At 44.9% G+C, this 17,612-nt stretch overlaps 2 protein-coding genes across 5 annotated transcripts; one reads left to right on the top strand and one right to left on the bottom strand.

Moving 5' to 3' along the window:
• Nucleotides 1-40: 40 nt before the first annotated feature.
• Nucleotides 41-12,745, top strand: cep295 (centrosomal protein 295). Of its 2 annotated transcripts, XM_004075206.3 has the most exons (28): nucleotides 41-368; nucleotides 1,586-1,786; nucleotides 1,936-2,060; nucleotides 2,134-2,227; nucleotides 3,545-3,658; nucleotides 3,729-3,869; nucleotides 3,993-4,176; nucleotides 4,262-4,429; nucleotides 4,555-4,791; nucleotides 4,926-5,032; nucleotides 5,613-5,795; nucleotides 5,887-5,963; nucleotides 6,036-6,723; nucleotides 6,795-6,975; nucleotides 7,051-7,233; nucleotides 7,309-7,482; nucleotides 8,120-8,217; nucleotides 9,011-9,107; nucleotides 9,184-9,405; nucleotides 9,494-9,705; nucleotides 9,860-10,247; nucleotides 10,322-10,525; nucleotides 10,601-10,968; nucleotides 11,045-11,143; nucleotides 11,248-11,536; nucleotides 11,635-11,719; nucleotides 12,478-12,577; nucleotides 12,643-12,745. In XM_004075206.3, exons 1-28 carry the CDS (start codon nucleotides 270-272, stop codon nucleotides 12,676-12,678), a joined length of 5,154 nt encoding a protein of 1,717 aa, XP_004075254.2. In that variant the 5' UTR covers nucleotides 41-269; the 3' UTR covers nucleotides 12,679-12,745. The 2 variants fall into 2 exon arrangements, with proteins under 2 accessions (XP_004075254.2, XP_020563663.1); XM_020708004.1 differs by lacking the exons at nucleotides 11,248-11,536; nucleotides 11,635-11,719; nucleotides 12,478-12,577; nucleotides 12,643-12,745 and having other exon boundaries at nucleotides 10,601-10,921.
• ech1 (enoyl-CoA hydratase 1) lies at nucleotides 12,606-17,471 on the bottom strand. 3 transcript variants are annotated; one of them, XM_011482179.3, is made up of 11 exons: nucleotides 17,342-17,471; nucleotides 17,115-17,269; nucleotides 16,275-16,440; nucleotides 16,109-16,197; nucleotides 15,915-16,039; nucleotides 15,801-15,849; nucleotides 15,321-15,385; nucleotides 13,386-13,456; nucleotides 13,242-13,313; nucleotides 13,017-13,167; nucleotides 12,611-12,950 (listed from the first exon to the last, which is right to left on the bottom strand). In XM_011482179.3, the coding sequence occupies exons 2-11, from the start codon at nucleotides 17,140-17,142 to the stop codon at nucleotides 12,846-12,848; spliced, it is 921 nt and encodes a 306-aa protein (XP_011480481.1). In that variant the 5' UTR covers nucleotides 17,143-17,269; nucleotides 17,342-17,471; the 3' UTR covers nucleotides 12,611-12,845. The 3 variants fall into 3 exon arrangements, with proteins under 3 accessions (XP_004075227.1, XP_011480481.1, XP_011480483.1); XM_011482181.3 differs by having other exon boundaries at nucleotides 17,346-17,449; XM_004075179.4 differs by having other exon boundaries at nucleotides 12,606-12,950; nucleotides 17,115-17,451.
• Between the last annotated feature and the right edge of the window lie 141 nt (nucleotides 17,472-17,612).

Raw genomic sequence — 17,612 nt, 5'->3', positions numbered from 1 at the left:
GGACACAGCGGGCAATTTAAACCTACGGAAGTGACGTTCTCAGCCATTAACGTTTGCGACTGTTAGGTCGGCATGGTTTATAAACAAAACTTTTCTACTTAAAATTTGTTTTGTTTCTTATTTAATGTACTTAATTATTTATTTTATTATTTGTTGTGTCTTTGAAAAAGTTTTTATTGAATTAGAATTGAAACCAGTCGTCGTAACAAAAATATGCTAATTCGAGTTAGCATCAAACGCTAGCACGTCTGGAAAATGACCGAGAGAAAATGAAGAGAAAGGTTTCAAAGTTAAGACTTAGTCCAAACGAAGAGGCTCTGATAATACGAGAGGAGTATGAACGGAGGAGGAAACTACGACTGCTGCAGGTAAAGACCCCCTTTTTCACAAGTTTGTCTTTGTTTTCTACAGCCGTGATTTCCGAACAACAACAACGATATTCAATTATTCATGTTTGACGTTGGTCCAAATGTTTTGACCTGTGCCTAATATTTTTCTTAATTTAGAAAGAAGACGACTTTTACGTATTAATTCAGAATCAATATAAAACGTCTTATTTATTTTTTTTTTTTTTACAATTATATCTTTTAAAATTTAGACAATATATAAATATATAAATTCAGGCTAATTTAAAATCAACTGCTATAGTATCTCTGCTTCGCAGCTAAAAACGAGAAAACATCAAATATAGTTTTTGATTTCAATATATTTATTTTCCTTTATTACAATTTCGAATATTTTAATCTTAAAACCTTTTTTCGTCCTACTATAAAAAGTTGACTTTTTTTTATGTGAGTCTTTAGTTTATTTTTATAAAGGAAATGCTGGGGGAAAAATAGATGATAATGTTGATAATTGTGATCTACACTATCATACCAAAATCAACAAACATCAAAAATGATTTTGTACTTTTGTACTCAAAGGGCAAAAGTACATTTTGTTTCATGTCTAAAAACATTAGTGTAAATTAACCTAAAGTTTAAAATAAGACATTTCAGATTATATCAGTACAATTATGCATTTAACAAATAAATGTGAAAGATAAAAAAGCAAACATTTTACTATAGAAAACTAAACATAATATAAAAACATTTAAAAAGCTGTAAAGTTTTCAGTAAGTTGATTTCTAGCAGGATAAATGTTTGTTCAGGGCTGTTAATGCAGCGTAACACTGGGGTTTGTGGCTGGATGACTTACAGCAGATGTTTGGTGTCATTTGTGTTTGTAAAGGTGGAGAGATTCCAAAAATAATAGTTTAAAATGTCGATATCCCTATGTTGTTGGCATAAAGGGCATTTAAATATTCAAATCCATAGATTTTATAATCATAGAATCCTTTTTCCAAATAAATAACCTAAAACGATTAAAGTTTGAATTGACAACTGAGTGGAGAACTGAATTGCTTTCAAGATTTTGGATCATTTCTGTCTCTGAATATATGATGTAGAGGTTTCGTCTTTCTGTTTCAGTTGGCTCAGTCTTATTAGGAATGTCTAAAATGTCTCTTTTTCTGTTTCAACATGAAGGTGAATCATCAAACATGTCACATGATCATGTTTTGTGATTTGTGTGCATTTCCACTCAGGTGCGGGAGCAGCAGAGGTGCATTGCTCTGCAGATCCGTAGGGAGGTGGAGCACAGACGGCAGCAGGAGCTGCAACAGCTGGAGGAAGAGCTGAGGAAGGAGTGGGAGCAACAGCAGGAGGAGAAACTCCACACGCTGCAGAGGTTATACCAAGAGAGCCTGCAGCTTATTGGACATGGACATCGTAATGCTAAAGAAAATGTAAGATCCTGGAGGCTGTGCTCCTTTGTTTTTGGTTGCTAGACCTTCTCGTTCAGTAAAAGATTTTAAAAAAAAAGAGAAGTGTTTATTTATAAATTTTAATATTTATAAATAATGTTTTAACAAAACAAAAAAAAAATCTCACCCAGGAACCGGACCTGGCGGCTCTGGCCGAGAGAGAGATGGAGAATCACGCCAAAGCAGAGGAGCGCTTTCGAGACGCTCTGAAAGAGCTCCAAACTCAGCGGCTCAAACATCAGGAGAAGCAAAACCAGTGAGAAGCTGCCTACTACACACCAGAGTCTATGTTCAAAAGCTGTACAAACTGTGCCTGTGTTTGTTTGTAGGGCCATCAATGCGAGAAAAAAGGCGCTTCAAGCGGAAAAGGAAAGATCCACAAAAGTGGCCAGCCTGCCCCCGCCTCCCTTAAACCCCATCCAGGTAGGCTGTCCAATCGAGCATCTTCAGATGGCCTCTGCCCACAGAAGATTCTGAAGCTGTTCCTGCAAAGATGTTAGTCTAAAGCAGTGGTCCCCAACCTTTTTGTCACCGCGGACCGGTACAACGCAAGACACGTTTACCGCGGACCGGTGGGGGTGGGGGGGGGGGGGGGGGGGGTTGAGGTGCAACGCAAGGCACGTTTACCGCTGCCTGTTAAAGGCAGATTTCCCTTTTTTAGCGGGTGCAGGTTCCTCTTTTGTCCCTTCATTGGACTGTTTCCCCTTGTCAAAGCAACTTTCTAACGAAGTTTGTTTTTTGCTCATTTTGGTTGTTTGGGTTTAATTTTAGCGGGGGTGTATCACGTGATGTTTGGTGTCGCGACTTTGACGTGCGTTAAGTGTGACGGATGTAACAGAGAGAATCCGGTCACTTTTCAAAATAAAACGTTTTTTTTCGAAAAAAACAATAAAATGGAAATTATTTTTTCTTTCTGTTCGTCCCGGTGCCAAAATTTCCCGTGGACCGGCCCGGTGGTTGGGGACCACTGGTCTACAGCACACGTCAAACCTTAGTCAAGATCAAATCATGTTTATTATGTGATAACATCTGATCACTGTTGGAGCTGACAAAGACCACAAATCCTCTCCAACCTACAAGTCGTCTAACTGATGAATTTCTTTATTCAGTCCTGAGGATCTCCTCAAAGTCTGATGTAGAACATTGATGGTCTTTATTCCAAGACGAGACACAAAATATATGACGAGAGCTTTCAGCAGAGCATTAAACTGAGCTTTAAACATCCACAGCAATGAAAATCCTCATTTTTAACAGTTTTTGTTGCATTTTTCTCATGATGATCATATATTTAAGATTAAAACTGTTTTTTGAGTATCAAAAAATAGGTTTGAAAAAGTTCGTCTTTGTGGTACAGCAACTGAAATGCCTGCTCTGCTCCATTCTGATGCATCCACTTGCAGACATAAATAGTTTTCCTGGTCTGAGCTGGAGTCTGATCAAAACTCTCCGATTTTCCTCGCTGTTTTTGTTCCATCACTGATGTTAGCTTGTTAGGGGCTGTAAGCTTTTGCTGCTCTGCAGAAACTACACAGGTTTTTATTTTCACTTAGGGTAAAAACAGCTGAATCATAATTAAATGATAATGGGAACAATTTTACAATAGATCAAAAATGTAGTTGGATTGGGACTTAATTGCAGATGTTAATTACTATGGAAAGCTTGTCCTCAGTGTGTTTGAGTTTGACACATTTAATAAATTCCGATCATTTTGGAGTGAAGGTCTTTTTCTTGTTTGGCCAGAACATCGATTCCAAGAAGCTTAATGTGGCGAAGAGGTCCGACTCCAGCGCCTTTGCCTCCACCCGTTACCACATGACTGAGAACGCGGGTGACCGAGAGGCGGACTCCACGCAGGTAACCTCTGACCCTGAGTCATCGACTTTTAGCGCTCACCATTCTGTCCTGACCTTTCTGACCTCTGCAGCCTGATGCACGAGAGGAGGCTGAGGTGGAGGCAAGGAGGCTGCTCCGCCTCGAACAGGAGGAGAGGAGTAAGAGGGCGGAGCAGTTGGAGAAGGCCCGACTGCGGGGGAAGCAGGCGCTGAGGAGAGAACAGCTGGTGCAGGTACAGCTTATAAAGCTTTTATTTCAGAGTCACCTCCATTAAGTTCCTCTAACCTTCTGAAGGAAAGTTTGAGTGCTGCTTTTGACATTTAATGTCTAAGGACTTGTCTGACGTAACCTTCAGGACCGGGAGCATTTGCTGACTGAACTGGAGCACATGCAGCAGACTGACCTGCTGCGGAGGAGACAGCAGGTTTCCCAGATGCCACCGCAGATCTTCCAGCCGCTCTATAAGCGACAGGAAGTCAGGGAGGACCTCCAGAGGGAGATGGAGTTCGCCTTTGAGGACATGTACACTGGAGAGAGGAGTGAGGAAGCACAGCCGATGGTCTAAATGAAAATCCAGACATTTGTGCTGCCTTTTTTTTTAAACTTGACTTTGTATGGTCTCAGGGGTCAAAGGTGACCTTGTGGTCCAGCTGGTTCCTGAGCCTCTTCCAGATTTGTCCAGTTGCAGCCAAGATCAAGAGCTGGACGTTACTGTGGAGGACACCTCTGAAAACCTGCAGAGTGATGCTGAAGAGGGCAGCGAGGGCGCTGAGCAGGAGACTCCTGCTAAAGGTGAAGAAGAAACTTTTATTTTGTAGACAAACTCCATCTGTCAAACAACCATTTAAGTTCTTGTTATTTATTGTAAAGTATCTTCCCATGTGACTGAGGCTCACTGAGTTTTTTTTTTCTTGCAGCACCATTATCCAGACCTGCTCCTCGACAGGCTCTGAAGAAACTCCTGGATCGGATCAGGAACCAGAGAACTGAATGGATGAACAGCAGCAGCCCCGGCTCCGCTGATGGTTCTCCAACTGCCTCAAGAGATCAGGTCCTAGAGCAGGACAGCAGCATTGAAACGGGGTCTCTGCCCAGTGATGAGAAGAACAAACCCATCCTCATGGACCCTCACGAGCCTGTCCTTCCTCCTGCCGGTGAAGCTCTGCACTTTAAGCAGCATCTTCATTATTCTAGAGATACTTTAGATGAATGGACTCAAAACAAACTCAGGATTGATGCAGCAAGTCTAGATGTGACATATTTCAGCTGATGTTTTTGTCTCATACAGCTGAGGAACAAACAAATGAACATCCTGCAGGAGAGTCTTCACCTCCTGAAATCTTCACCAGCAGAGCTCAAGAGACAAAAGAAGAAGAAGAAGAAAGAAGAAAAAAGGTACTTTGGTTCCTGGGGCTGGAAATTTACCAATAGCTTCCAGTATCAATTCCATTTGATTCACTCAATTATTTTGATCCACTAGATGCAATTCAGTTTAGAATTTGAACGATTTACACATTTAGACATATTTGTATAGAAATAGAATAATAGTTACATTACACTTTATTCCAGAAGATTTGAGCAAAAAGTTGCATTTTTGACCAGAAATGGTTACTTTGATAAGTGTTTCCTCAAAAGAGTTTGGAAAAATGAGTCTATAAAGCTGTTCATGTATGTTTAGGTTAAACCAGCGTTAGCATTAGCCGTCCTATGGGAAATTCATTTTATACGTTAGCATCAAGCTAGCAGACTTTAGCTTTACTGCTGTTATGTGTTTAGGTCACCGGTAAAGGAAAGACATAAAATATATATAGAGAATAAATAAGAATGCAATAAAACGTTCATTCATTCATCCATCTTCTAAACCTGTCTTGTCCCTTTCAGGGTCACTGGGTTGCTGGAGCCTATCCCAGCCACCCTGTGACAGACTCAAAGGACAGATTCAAAGATGAAATGTTTCATCCGGCCTGTTTTCCAGGAGGAGGAGCTGGAGCAGGAGAAGCAGCAGCAGATGTTTCTCCTGCAGGAGCTTGAGGAGCAGAAGGTCCGACTGGAGCAGATGCTGCTGGAGGCTCAGCAGGAGCGGGAACGTCTGAAGGCTGTTGCGACTCGTCAACGACCCGTCTGCAGCACCAGCATCTCCACGGGTTTACCTGCTGACGTGCGTCTTCTCGCTTGTCTTGCGGTGCTGACATTTTTTATTTTTAGCTCAGAACTATTATTGCTGAGTAATTTAAGTTTTTTGTGTGCAGCCGGTGCCTCCTGCAGGTGAAGATGATCAGACCAGAAGGGTTCGAGCTTACCAGCAGCAACTTTTGGATCAGAACAGGTTTCCTTCTCTTTTATGCTTTTTTTTTTTCTAGAAACATAAAGAAACCAGACTGACTTTTTTTTCTCTCAGGGTTCATCAGAGGTCGATGGAAGAAGCTCGCCGGCGTTTAGAGGAATACCAGCGAGCTCTGCGGATCCGCCACAGCCTGACCCACAGATCAATCCTGCCAACAGCTGGGCCTCCGGGCCCGGTTCCTCCGTCTCTGCATCTTGTGGCCACACAACCTGAACCTCCTTCAGCTCCTTTTCACCTCCCTGTGCCTCCTGCAGCACAAACATTCGTACATCAGAGACCAAACGTCTCTTCTGACCCAATGCCCTCGCTGACCCGTCCTGGTTCCAGCCTGAGCTCCAAGCTTCTGCTGGGTTCGTCTAGCGGTTCAGTCAGAACGGATCTCGTTTCCCAGATTACTGACAGTGTCATGGAGAAAGTAACGGAGCATCTTCCAGAGCGACTCAGGCCTTCCTCCAAGGAGCTCCGCCCTCACAAACCGCCTCCTTCACCTCCAACAGATCCCACCAGAACCATCTATCCAATCTTTCCAGGCCGCTCATCTCCTGATCCATGCCTCCCACCTGTAACTCTAAGCTCCCAGGAGAAGAACAGGCAGGAAGCCCAGAGGCAGGCGGAGGACCACAGGGAGGTGGCAGCGCCACAACAGAGGCTGCAGGAGGGGCAACAGAGGCAAGAAGAGGGGCTAGAGCATATGAGGAGGCAAAAAGAGGCGCTTCAGGCCCTGATAGACACAGATGAGGAGGTGGGTGGGGTCCCTGCTGCTGTCGCTGTTCTGCTTTAAAAGTCCTTCTAAAACATGATTGTGGGTTCCAGGATCGGCTTTCATCTTCCGGAACGTCAGGAAACCAGGAGCTGGGACCCGAGCTCCTCCATCGGAAACGCCTTAGGCTGCTCTCCTCTCTCCTGAAAGCTATAGAGGAGTCACACGGAGGAAGTCTGTCGCACCTGGAGGATCCAGAGGAGCAGGAGGAGGAGGAGGAGGACTCTTCTCAAAGTATGAATAATTTGTGTGGCGCCAAGTTTTAACTCCAGAAAATGATCTTGACATTTAATAAATGTCACATTTTAGCTCCTGTTGCTCAGAACGCCGTTCCTCCAGGCCCCTCCCCTTCCTGCCTTTCTCATCCTCCTCGAGCCCTGAAGCCGCCTGTGACCCGCGTCTGGCTGGGTTTGAGAGAGACGATGGCCGAGCAACACGAGCTCAGCGCCATTCAAGAGGTGGAGACTCCGGCCAACATCAGCCTGGTGGCAGGTACCTTCAGCTTCAGACTCCTGATCTCCAGCTGGCCTCACCAACAGAACATCAGCTCTAAACCTTTGTGTCCAGGCCCCGAGACGGAGGTGGGAGCTCATTCACAGTCTGGAGTCTGGAGCCCGCAGAGCCCAGAGTCGTCCGTGTGGTCGGGCCGGACTCTGCAGACGCCATCAGACCTCAGCTCGGTCGTCTGGAGGGAAAGGCTGTTGTCGGGGATCGGATCAGCTCCGGGAAGCTCCGACTCGGGTAGGGTCCTGTGTAGGTGGATTTGTGTGTGCGAATTTCTTGATTTGTATTTCATACAATGCATGTATATAAAGTAGACTCAAATATTTAAAAAAACCTATGACTACAAATTAGAACACAACTTTTAATGACACCATAGTAAAACTCAAACCAATTGGCTGATGCGTACAGACTAAACCACATTTACGCACAGATCAGTTGCAATGCACGAGTGGTTGTGAGACTCCTTTCACGTCTCCAGATTTGTGCGTAGATGACGCGTTTAAATGCTGCTAAAGCGTGACATTTTTTCCACTTTCTCAAACATATGTGCCTCGATAATTTTTCATCACATTTTCTTTTTAAACATTTTTTTAAGAGGTAGTTGCTCACTGCAGCGGCGCTGCTAACGGCAGGACGGAGTTCTTCTCACAGCGCTGGTCCCCGACCATGGCGATGGCAGGCAGCGCCAAGTCCTTCTTGACTGCGTAAGAGCCGTGATTGAGGACCAGCGCTCAGGGACGAGCTCCGTGCTGGAGGCGCCGTCAGGGATTTACTAAATGGCAAAATAAATAAGTTTTTATCCAGAGAGCAAAAGTTTTATGTGATGTTTTTATTTTTACGCGGGTGTCTCCGGTAACAGGTTTGTGTTTTTCAGGCTCTGGGATCACAGTGAAGTCGTCGCCGTCCTCAGACTCTGGGAGAGGAGCCGACTTCTCCGGTCCCGCTGTCACCAGCTGCAGACCCGCCTCCGAGGTGACCGAAGACTCTGGTGTCTCTGAAAGAGTTGTTTGCAGGAAAGGCTTCTTCCGTGTGAAAGCAACCTTTTGGCTGCACATTTGAAGGGTTTGAAACCCTCTGAGGTTCACGTCTGTGGATCAATGATGAGAATTAGCCAAATCTGAGCGTTTGGGGGTGAAACCCTCAACCTGTGATTTCACAAGAGAAGCTTTTCTGCGTGTTTGTCCATGTCTTTGGATGTGTGTGTCTGTGTGTGTTTGTCTTTGGATGTGTGTGTCTGTGTGTGTCTGTGTGTGTTTGTCTTTGGATGTGGGTGTCTGTGTGTGTTTGAGTCTATCTTTGTGTTTCTGAGCGATGATGTCAAACCGCTGAACCTGAAGTGTTTTCTTACAGAAACACGCCATGAGGGTTTCTACACTTGAACTGAGCTCAGTCATCTTCCTCACCTATGATGGCTTAAAATGCTCATTCTTGTAATTATTTAATCACACTGTTATATTTGTCTTCTAATGATACATTTAGATGGTGTTGAGCTATAAATGACATGGAAGTGATCGTGGCATGAATCCAAAAAATGAATGGTTCTAATTTAATGCAGAAACTCTGAATTCAGGAACACACTTAGATAAAGTTTCTAACACTACTAATATAAAGTATGAATAAGAACATAAGTGAGAGTTCTCTGTCTTCACTGGACTGTTTGTTCCGCTTTGTCCTAATCGTCTGTGTGTTGTTGTTTTTTTTCGCTCCTCCAGCTGCAGCAGCTTTTCTGTTTTCTTTACGTCTCTTAACGCTTTTCTTCTGTCAGTCTTCTCTTCCAAGGCCCGCAGAGCCTGACTGCTTCTCCACCTCCATCTCCACCGGCAGCTTCGTCGCCAGCGACCCGGATCAAAACGCCAACACAGGTGAGAAGCTTCGGCTCAGACTCCATCAGTGACGGAGCGGCACGGCTCACCTGTTGGATGACTGTCGTCTCACCAGATTCAGCAGATACGTCTCCACGCTGGTCTGTTAAACAACGCGGCACCGACTCCAGCAGCTTTTTGTCTGCGGGGACTCCCAGCTGGCATTTAAGTGAAAACGCTGAGCCCGGCGGCGCCGAACTGTCCCTGCGGTCTGTGTTTAACGACGACAGCATCCAGCGCATCATCGACAGATACAGCAGAGAGCTGGACGCCTCCCTCAGCTCTGCAGGAAAAACCGGTTCGTCATTTATCCATCTGCAGCGTTTGTAAAGGTTCCTCACGTGTTCCATACATGAACCATTTCCTCATGCATTTTTTCTGGACAGACGCTGGCGGCTCGTGTTTGGATTCAGGCGCCTTGGTTTCTCCTCCATCTCTGGTTGGAGTTTCTCAGAGAAACGTGGAGGATGGAAGTTCCTCAGGTCACGGTTCTGTTCCGGGACAAACGTCTGAAGATCAGAGCGGCGGCTCAGCCAGGAACCGCAGCCCTTTAGGATCCAATGCAGGATCCATCTTTATACAGAACACTGATGAAAACGTGAGATTTGAATCCCTTTTTTGATTCAACTCTATAGAAAAGTAGAACTATTTAAATATAATAGTGTGTTTTAATATAGTTGAAAAATGCTTTGAGGCTTTTACTTTGAAGGATGAAAATGTTTCATATCATGGTGTCATATTTCCGTTCACAGGCGAAAGATGGGGTCGGTTTCTCCCCCCCCTCTACATCGATGAATGACCCGTCATTATTCCCTGAGGAATCTTTCCGGCCTCTGATTGGACATCTCGCTGACGAGTCGTCTTGTCTGAGTCCAGACCAGAAGAACTCTGCGCTGGAGCGTGTGGTCGGACAGCCGTCGGCTCACTCTTCAATGATCGGTCAGCTGCTGAGGCCGCCCGTATCTGGCAGCTCTCGCCGGCTGAGTGACGGGCCGGACCTCCACATCGATCAGCAGACCGCTCAGGGAGCATTTGAGCCGCCGGGCTTCGATGAAACGGCCTCTGCATTCTGGGACAGCGGGATGAGACCTCTGGTCGGAGAGCTGGACGAGTCTGTGATGGAGAAGACGGGAAGTTCAGGTAACGGAACGCAGACGATCGTGCTTCAAGACTGAAGACACTTGGAGGCTTATAGAAACATCTGCTATCCTTAGGAGGAGGAACCAACGTCACAGTTGGCATCTCCGCCGGATCCGGAGGGCCATCGGAATCGCTGCTGCCTGCAGCCTCTTCACATGAGGACCCCCCCCAGCAGAACCAAACCAGCCTGGCGGGCCCCCCTCAGCAGAACCAAACCAGCCTGGCGGGCCCCCCTCAGCAGAACCAAACCAGCCTGGCGGACCCCCAGAGGTGTGAAGGTGAGCTGGAACGGTCTCTGCAGGAACAAAGTCTACATGTGACCTGAAAACTCAGATCCATGCTTCACTTCTCAGATTCCTTCCACCCTCTGCTAGCTGAAGTCACCCACAACGAAACCGTTGACCCCTCCATGACCTTTCACCTGCCGCCGCAGAGTCCCCCCGACTCCTCTGAAGGTTTTCCCGAAAGCGGTTCCTCGCTGTCTGAACCGACACCAGAGCGCCTTCGTTCAGAAGAACCGAGGAGCGTCGAGACCTCACCCCCGTCGTTCAGCCGTCTCCCCCTCCTCCACGACTCTGACCTCTCTCTGCCCCACCCCGTGAGGGCAGATGTAGAGCTAACGGCGGCGACTCTGGCACGTTTAACCATGAAGGATGAGATCCCAAACGCAGACTGTGAGTGGAGAACAGAGAGGAAGTCTTCTGCTGCTGCAGATCTGCTGGTACTGAAGGTTTCTGCTTTCATCCAAGCACAGTCTTCAGACTCAACATGACTGACAGTTTGTTTCTGAATGTTAGGAGGAAGAAAAGGGGATCCTGGAGCAGTCGCAGATCACATTAGTGAGCCTAACGGACACCACTGTCACGGAGGAGGAGGAGGAGGAGGAAGAAGAGAAGGTAAGTTTACGTCCACCAGGAAAACTGGATTGAGGTTTGTCGTTGGAGCAGAACTCAAACAAAAATTTAACATGATCTGAGCAAGCTCTCAATGTTTCTGTCAGATGTTTGAATCGGTTCCGTTACCGGAGGAAACTCCAGAGGAAGAGCGTGAGACGTGTTCAGGGGCCGACCTGGAGCTTCAGCGGACCTCCAGCCTGCAGGAGGTCTTCCTGCAGAGGCGCAGCCTCCTCCTGCAGAGATCCAAACGCAGAGTGGAGGAGCTGAAAGCCAAAGCAGCTGCAGCAAAGGGAGGCGGAGAAGCTCCGCCTGCTGCGACGGGAGCTCCGCCCAGCATCTGCTGCGAGGAAGAGGCAGAGCTCCAGCAGGAGAACACGCCGCTGCCTCCAGCAGGTTTTTGTTGAACGACTGTTTGATCATCACGTTTTCATCAACATTCTTTAAAAATGAAAAGAGTATTTCTGTGAACAATGTTTGTTCTTTTTCTGAAGTGCCTGTCCCCGCGGTGGAGGTGAAGATGAGCACACCAGCACACAGAAAGCGTGACCTTGCAGAGATGCACCGCAGAACTCGCAGGTAAACGCTCAAATCACACGCCACGTGCTCTCCAGAGCCCCGGTGGAGTAAAGGCCTGTTCACACCGGGACGAATTTCGCCGGCGATTTTCGCCGACGTTTAACGCCTCGTGACTAAACAAAGGGCACCAATGAGAGTGTGAGCACCGACGCGAAAAAACGCCACGCGACAAAGCGTCAAAAAAAAAAACGCCTCGGGTTCGTTTTTTTTTTTTGACGCGTCGCGTCGAAATCTATTCGACCAATGAGAATGGTGCTTTTGCACACGTGTCTGGAGCCTCTGAAGTTACAGTAAAACACAACTTGGGGGCGCTCAAACACAAAACTGCCTTGCTGAGCACACATACCAGCGAAGAAGTTAGACGCCAAGTAGCGTCTACACTGCCGCAAAGAAATAATGACGGACATTCTAAAATATCCCTGAACCAAGCACCAGTTGGAGCTACTGATGCTTGAAATATTCATGTTTTCTTTGTATTATTCTGACAAGCGCGTAAATACTTGCTATCTTCTTCTGAGTGAAAAGCGACTTTAAGAATCGTAAAGTTGCGCAGCGCCACCTTGTGTACAGGAGTATTTCTGTTTTACATTAAGCGCCATCTAATGTCAGGGAATGAAATTGCATGTTCGCTCGGCTCACCGTCAGCGAAAATCGCCTGGGTGTGAACACAAAAAACGTGGCGAAAAACGCTGGCGAATAACGCCTGGCGAATATTCGTCCCGGTGTGTGCGGGCCTTAACTCCAGCGTCTGTGTGCAGACTCTACGAGCAACTGGAGGAGGTGAAGCAGCAGAGATCCTTCAGGAGCAGACAGGAGGACTATGCAAAGAACCGGCTGAAGGCCAGAGAGTTTCACATGGTGAGAACAGAAAGAAGCTGCTCCAGACCACAGCAGAGTTTAAACTTTAATGTTTGTCTTCACAGAAAACTTTACACAAACTTCGTGCCAAGCAGAGGTGACGACGGCTGGAATCGATTACCTTAAATTATGATTCTGAAGTTCATTAAAGCTTTTAAGTTATTGAAATTATGTTTCAGACACTTTCTGTTCAATTGATTTTAACAAAGGTTAATGTTTTAGTGGAAAAGATCAGTCAGGATTCCTCCACACAAAGTCCTTCTGACTCTCAGAGTTTGGAGAAAACCACGTCTTTGGGGCTCTTCTTCTCCATGGAGGCCTGGGCGGATTTCATCACGTCTGCCGTCTGCAGCATACTCATGTTCCACGTGGCCTGAAAAACAGAACGCCTGGTTATTGCTGCATGCTGCTGTTGTTTACGGTGAATGCAGCTCCTCACCATGTAGTTGAGGCCCTCAGCAACGCTGTGGTCTCTGGCGTATATGAGGTTGAGTTTCGTTCCCTGCACGGCCACCGGACTGCGAGCAGCGATCTCCCCCGCCATCTCCAGAGCTCCGGCCATCATGGCGTCCTTATCCACAAACACTCGACTGCACAGAAGAAGGTTTTTTTTCGCATTGAAATCCTTTTGGTGAGCAGGAAGGGAGCGTTGGTGAAGGTTTACCTGACCAGACCACAGCTTTTCGCCTCATCTGCATACATCTTCCTAGCGGTTAGAGCGAGCTCGTTCACCAGGCTGCAGAGAGGAAGATGAGCCACAAACATGCCGTAAAATGTTCCAGCCTTCTCTGCTCCTGAGGGGTCTCACCTGCTGCTGCCGATGACTTTAGGGAGTCTCTGCAGAGTCCCGACGTCTGCCGCCAGCCCGATGTCGACCTCCTGAAGACAGGAGAAACATCCACGCCGAGGAACATTTCAAAGATCTCCAGAGATTCATTACACGCAACACGAAAAGAAAAGAAAAGGTTTTTCATTCAAATGTAAACGAACAGAATGACTCCAGCTAAAGGTGCAACAAAGAACTTTCTGTTCATCACACTCAAAAAAGCAAAAGGTACAGTGTTTCTGTGGCAACCACTCTCCCCAATCAGGAATGAGCTTGTTGGAAGGCCACACCCCTACCACTTGAAAGTGGACAACATGAATGAGTTACAGGCTTTGAGACGTGGGGTCTGCAGGCTCCACCTACTTTTATGGAGGCATCTGATTGGTCAGTTTATAACTTTAACTACAGAAAAATTGTCATGAAAAAAATGAGGATTAAAAATTAAAAAAAAAAAAAAAAGGTATCAGCAGAAACGGAAGCAAGAAACCGGATTAATCCAAGACGATTATTTATGAGTCCACTGTCTTCCAAACATGAAAACCTTGAATGGGTTATTAAATTTTTTTAATTAAAATACATTTTCTGGCAAAAATTGTTTCAACGCAATGCATTGTGGTCTGTATTCGCCGATGAGCATGTGAGCATCAATGCACACTGGTTTTTCGCAGCAACGGCACTAGAAAAATGGTGACCACATTATATAGTGAGAAGGGAAGGAATTCGGACACAAAAGTCTACTGGATTTTGCAGTTAATTCCTGTTTAGAACACCAGGGGGCCATTTAAAATATAAATTTTTTTTTACACAAACTGGTGTTCAATAATAACCAAATGAAGCAATCACAGAAGGAAATAAATAACAAAAAAAAGAAATAAAAGGAAGAAAAACCAGAAATGGTTAACTTATGTCACTAATCCCAAAAATTTACAGATGTTAATCGTTTTATGAGCATTTTTACTTTTTGAAGCAGAAATTGATTTTAAATACTCGACAGCTCACTTTCTTTCCAATCTCATATCATCACCCGTATTGCTTAGTTTCATCTCCGCTGTATATCTCGTCTCCGCCCTTCTCTCACTCCTCATACAACTGGTGTACTTGTTCATAGTCTTGTCACTTTTCCAATTGATTATTGTGATTCCCTCCTGTTTGTTTTGCCCAATAAAACTCCCAAGAAACTGCAGCTTCTCCAAAATTCTGCAGCCCGCATCATCACTAGGACCCCGTTATCCCACCACATCACGCCAGTTCTCCAAAATTCACACTGGCTTCCCATAAAACAAAGGGTTAGTTTCAAGATTCTCCTCATCACCTTCAAAGCACTCCATCACCTGGCTCCACCCTACATTTCTGATCTTCTTCACATTTCCATTCCCTCCTGATCTCTCCGCTCCACTTCCTCTCTCCAACTCCATGTCCCACCTGCCCGTCTTGCCACCATGGGGGGCAGAGCTTTCAGTCGCTCCGCCCCCCAGCTTTGGAATTCTCTTCCTCCAGATCTTCGCAATACTGACCCCCTCCCACTGTTCAAATCCAAACTCAAGACTCATCTCTTCAAACAATCATACAGTTAATCCATTCAGTAAACACAACCACATTTGTCTGTTTTTCTATCCTGTTTTTATCCTGTTTAAACTTTTTTTCTATCCTGTTTTATTATGTCTTATTGATTTTTATCTTTATGTATTTCATGTATTACTCTGATAATTTCTTATTGATTTTTTTATTCTGTTTTTCTTATTTTAACCTTGTACAGCGACCTTGGGCGACCTGAAAGGCGCTTGAAATAAAATGTATTATTATTATTATTATTAAATGTTTCTGCAGTTCCAATTTCAGTAAGAAGAATTCAGTTTTTTTATTAGCCAATTTACTTTTGTGAATCTGGAATTTTGCCATGAAGAACAACATATTTACCTTGACCTGGAAGAAGGCGTCCTGGGTGCACAGGCGGATGTCACAGGCGGTGATCAGGTCAACTCCTGATGAAGCACAAATCTGCATTTACAGCAGATATTACAAAAACAAACCAACGAATCCTGTTGGACGCCAAAACAGGTGAGTTCAGCGTTAAACCACCTAAAGGTCTAGTTTTCATTTTCCCTTAGTCGATGTAAACACGTCATTCTTTATCATGAATGGAAAGCTGATCAGGTGACTGTTCAGAAATGGAGGAGTTTTTAATCCAATTCAGTTTGATTTATATATATTACAACACAGCTGTTTTATACGGAATGACACCAAAAACTATTTGAGTTTATTTGCACATTATGGAGGTAAACATAAATTAATGTGAGGTTAAAATATAGTCTTGTTTTAAATTGATTGTAAAAACTGATTTTGATTAAAGAGAAAGATTTTTTTTTCTTCTAAAGTGCAGTGTGGACGACCTCCTACCTCCACCGATGCAGCCACCGTGGACGGCCGCCACCACAGGCTTTGGACACTGAAACAGAACCGCCATCAGCGCCGAACTCGCAGATGAGCCTCACCACCATAAAGGACTCTGACCTTCTCGATGACGGAGAACGTCTCTTGGTACTTGGTGATCAGCCTTCGGACGTTCCACGAGACTCTGGCCGTGTCGTCTCCTTCTGGGTGGAGCATATCGCCCGCCATGTCCATCAGGTCCAGACCTGTCGTTCACACAGCAGAAAGTGACTCGTCTGACTCGGATCAGAGCTGTCAAAGTCAGCGAGTCCCACCTGCAGTGAAGAGCTTTCCAGATCCAGAGACCACCACCACCCTGCAGACCGGATCCTCTGCAATCTCATTAAAGCACTCCACCATCTCCCTGCAAGAGAACCAGAACTTTCCTCAGAGACCAGAACCCGGAACCCCCTGAAGAGTTCAGGCCCGCGAAGCTGGCACCTCCAGAAGGCTTTGTTCATGGCGTTGCGTTTCTCTGGTCGGTGCAGCTCCACGTGTGTGACGGCCTCTGTGGGCCGGCTGACGGCCAGCGTGGTGAAGGGGGCGGGGCCACCTGCAGACGACATGGTTCTGCACGCTACCTGAGCGGGTCGCCACAACCGCCCAGCTGAGCCGATAGACAGAAAACAAAATTAAAAGTTTGACTGAATTTCACAAAACATTTATACAAAAAGTTTGACAGCATATTTACAATATTGTACATATAACTGATAAATTATTTAACAGAAGATAAAAATTAGGTAGTTTATTGCATAAAACCAGTACATTATTTTAAGGAACGGCATAAATTAACTCAAATAAAGTAAATAAAATGTAGATGCGATACCTAATAGTAATATAGTAATCATAGTAATATGATTTATTGACTGTTTATTTATAAATTAAGATTTTTTAAACTACATGCATTTAAAAAGACTTTTACATTTGCTGAACTAAAATTAAATTTTTTCATTATTCAAATCAAATCATAAATCAAACAAATATTTATAATACATATTTTAACATTTACCCAACACATCTGATGCTTTTTCATCTATTAAAAATATATTTCTATATATATATCTCGTCAGATAAATAAAAAAGATTGCTAACTTCACTTGGGTAATTATTAACTAGTCTATTAAAAAGGTAACTGTACGGACTGGAAGTAGATTCAAACTAAAATTGCAGAAAAAACATAAACATAAATAAATACTACGTTGAACCAAATGGCGCGTGCGTCCCCTTTCACCCAGATTCACCTTCAAGTGAAGCAGAAGAGACAAAAGCATGAAAACTTACTTTTCAGGGCGAATCCGACCGACAACATGGACCTTTGACCAAAGATCAGTTCCAGCAGAGCAACCAATCACGCCCGGTGCACTGCAGGGTGGTAGTTACTCTGGAGGGTAGTTAGTCCTACTCCTAGGGGGTAGTTAGTTAGTCCTCTTCACCTGCTGCTGACCGAAAGCTAACGTTAATAATGCGCCTAGGCTAAAGTGATAATCATTTAAAAACTGAGGTCTTACCTACAATATTTCATATTTATGGACATCTAAAACAATATTCCATCAGTTTTGCTAAAAATTCAGATTGAGTAAGTAATTTGTTCTGCTTCTTCTTCTTCCTGGATGACGCAGGTTTGTTCATGCCGCGGCGGCGCACTACCGCCACCTTCCGTTCAGAATGAGACATTGAATGACAAATCTGATGTGTTTTTTTTACATGAAAAGCGAAAGCGATTATACTTTAAATACAAGAAATAGAAAAGAAAAACTTAAATGTTTTCATTTTATTTTA

This window comes from Oryzias latipes, chromosome 13 (assembly GCF_002234675.1).
Source record: "Oryzias latipes chromosome 13, ASM223467v1".
NCBI lineage: Eukaryota > Metazoa > Chordata > Actinopteri > Beloniformes > Adrianichthyidae > Oryzias > Oryzias latipes.
The sequence above is the reverse complement of the archived record's forward strand: the minus strand, read 5'-3'. Positions and strand labels throughout refer to the sequence as shown.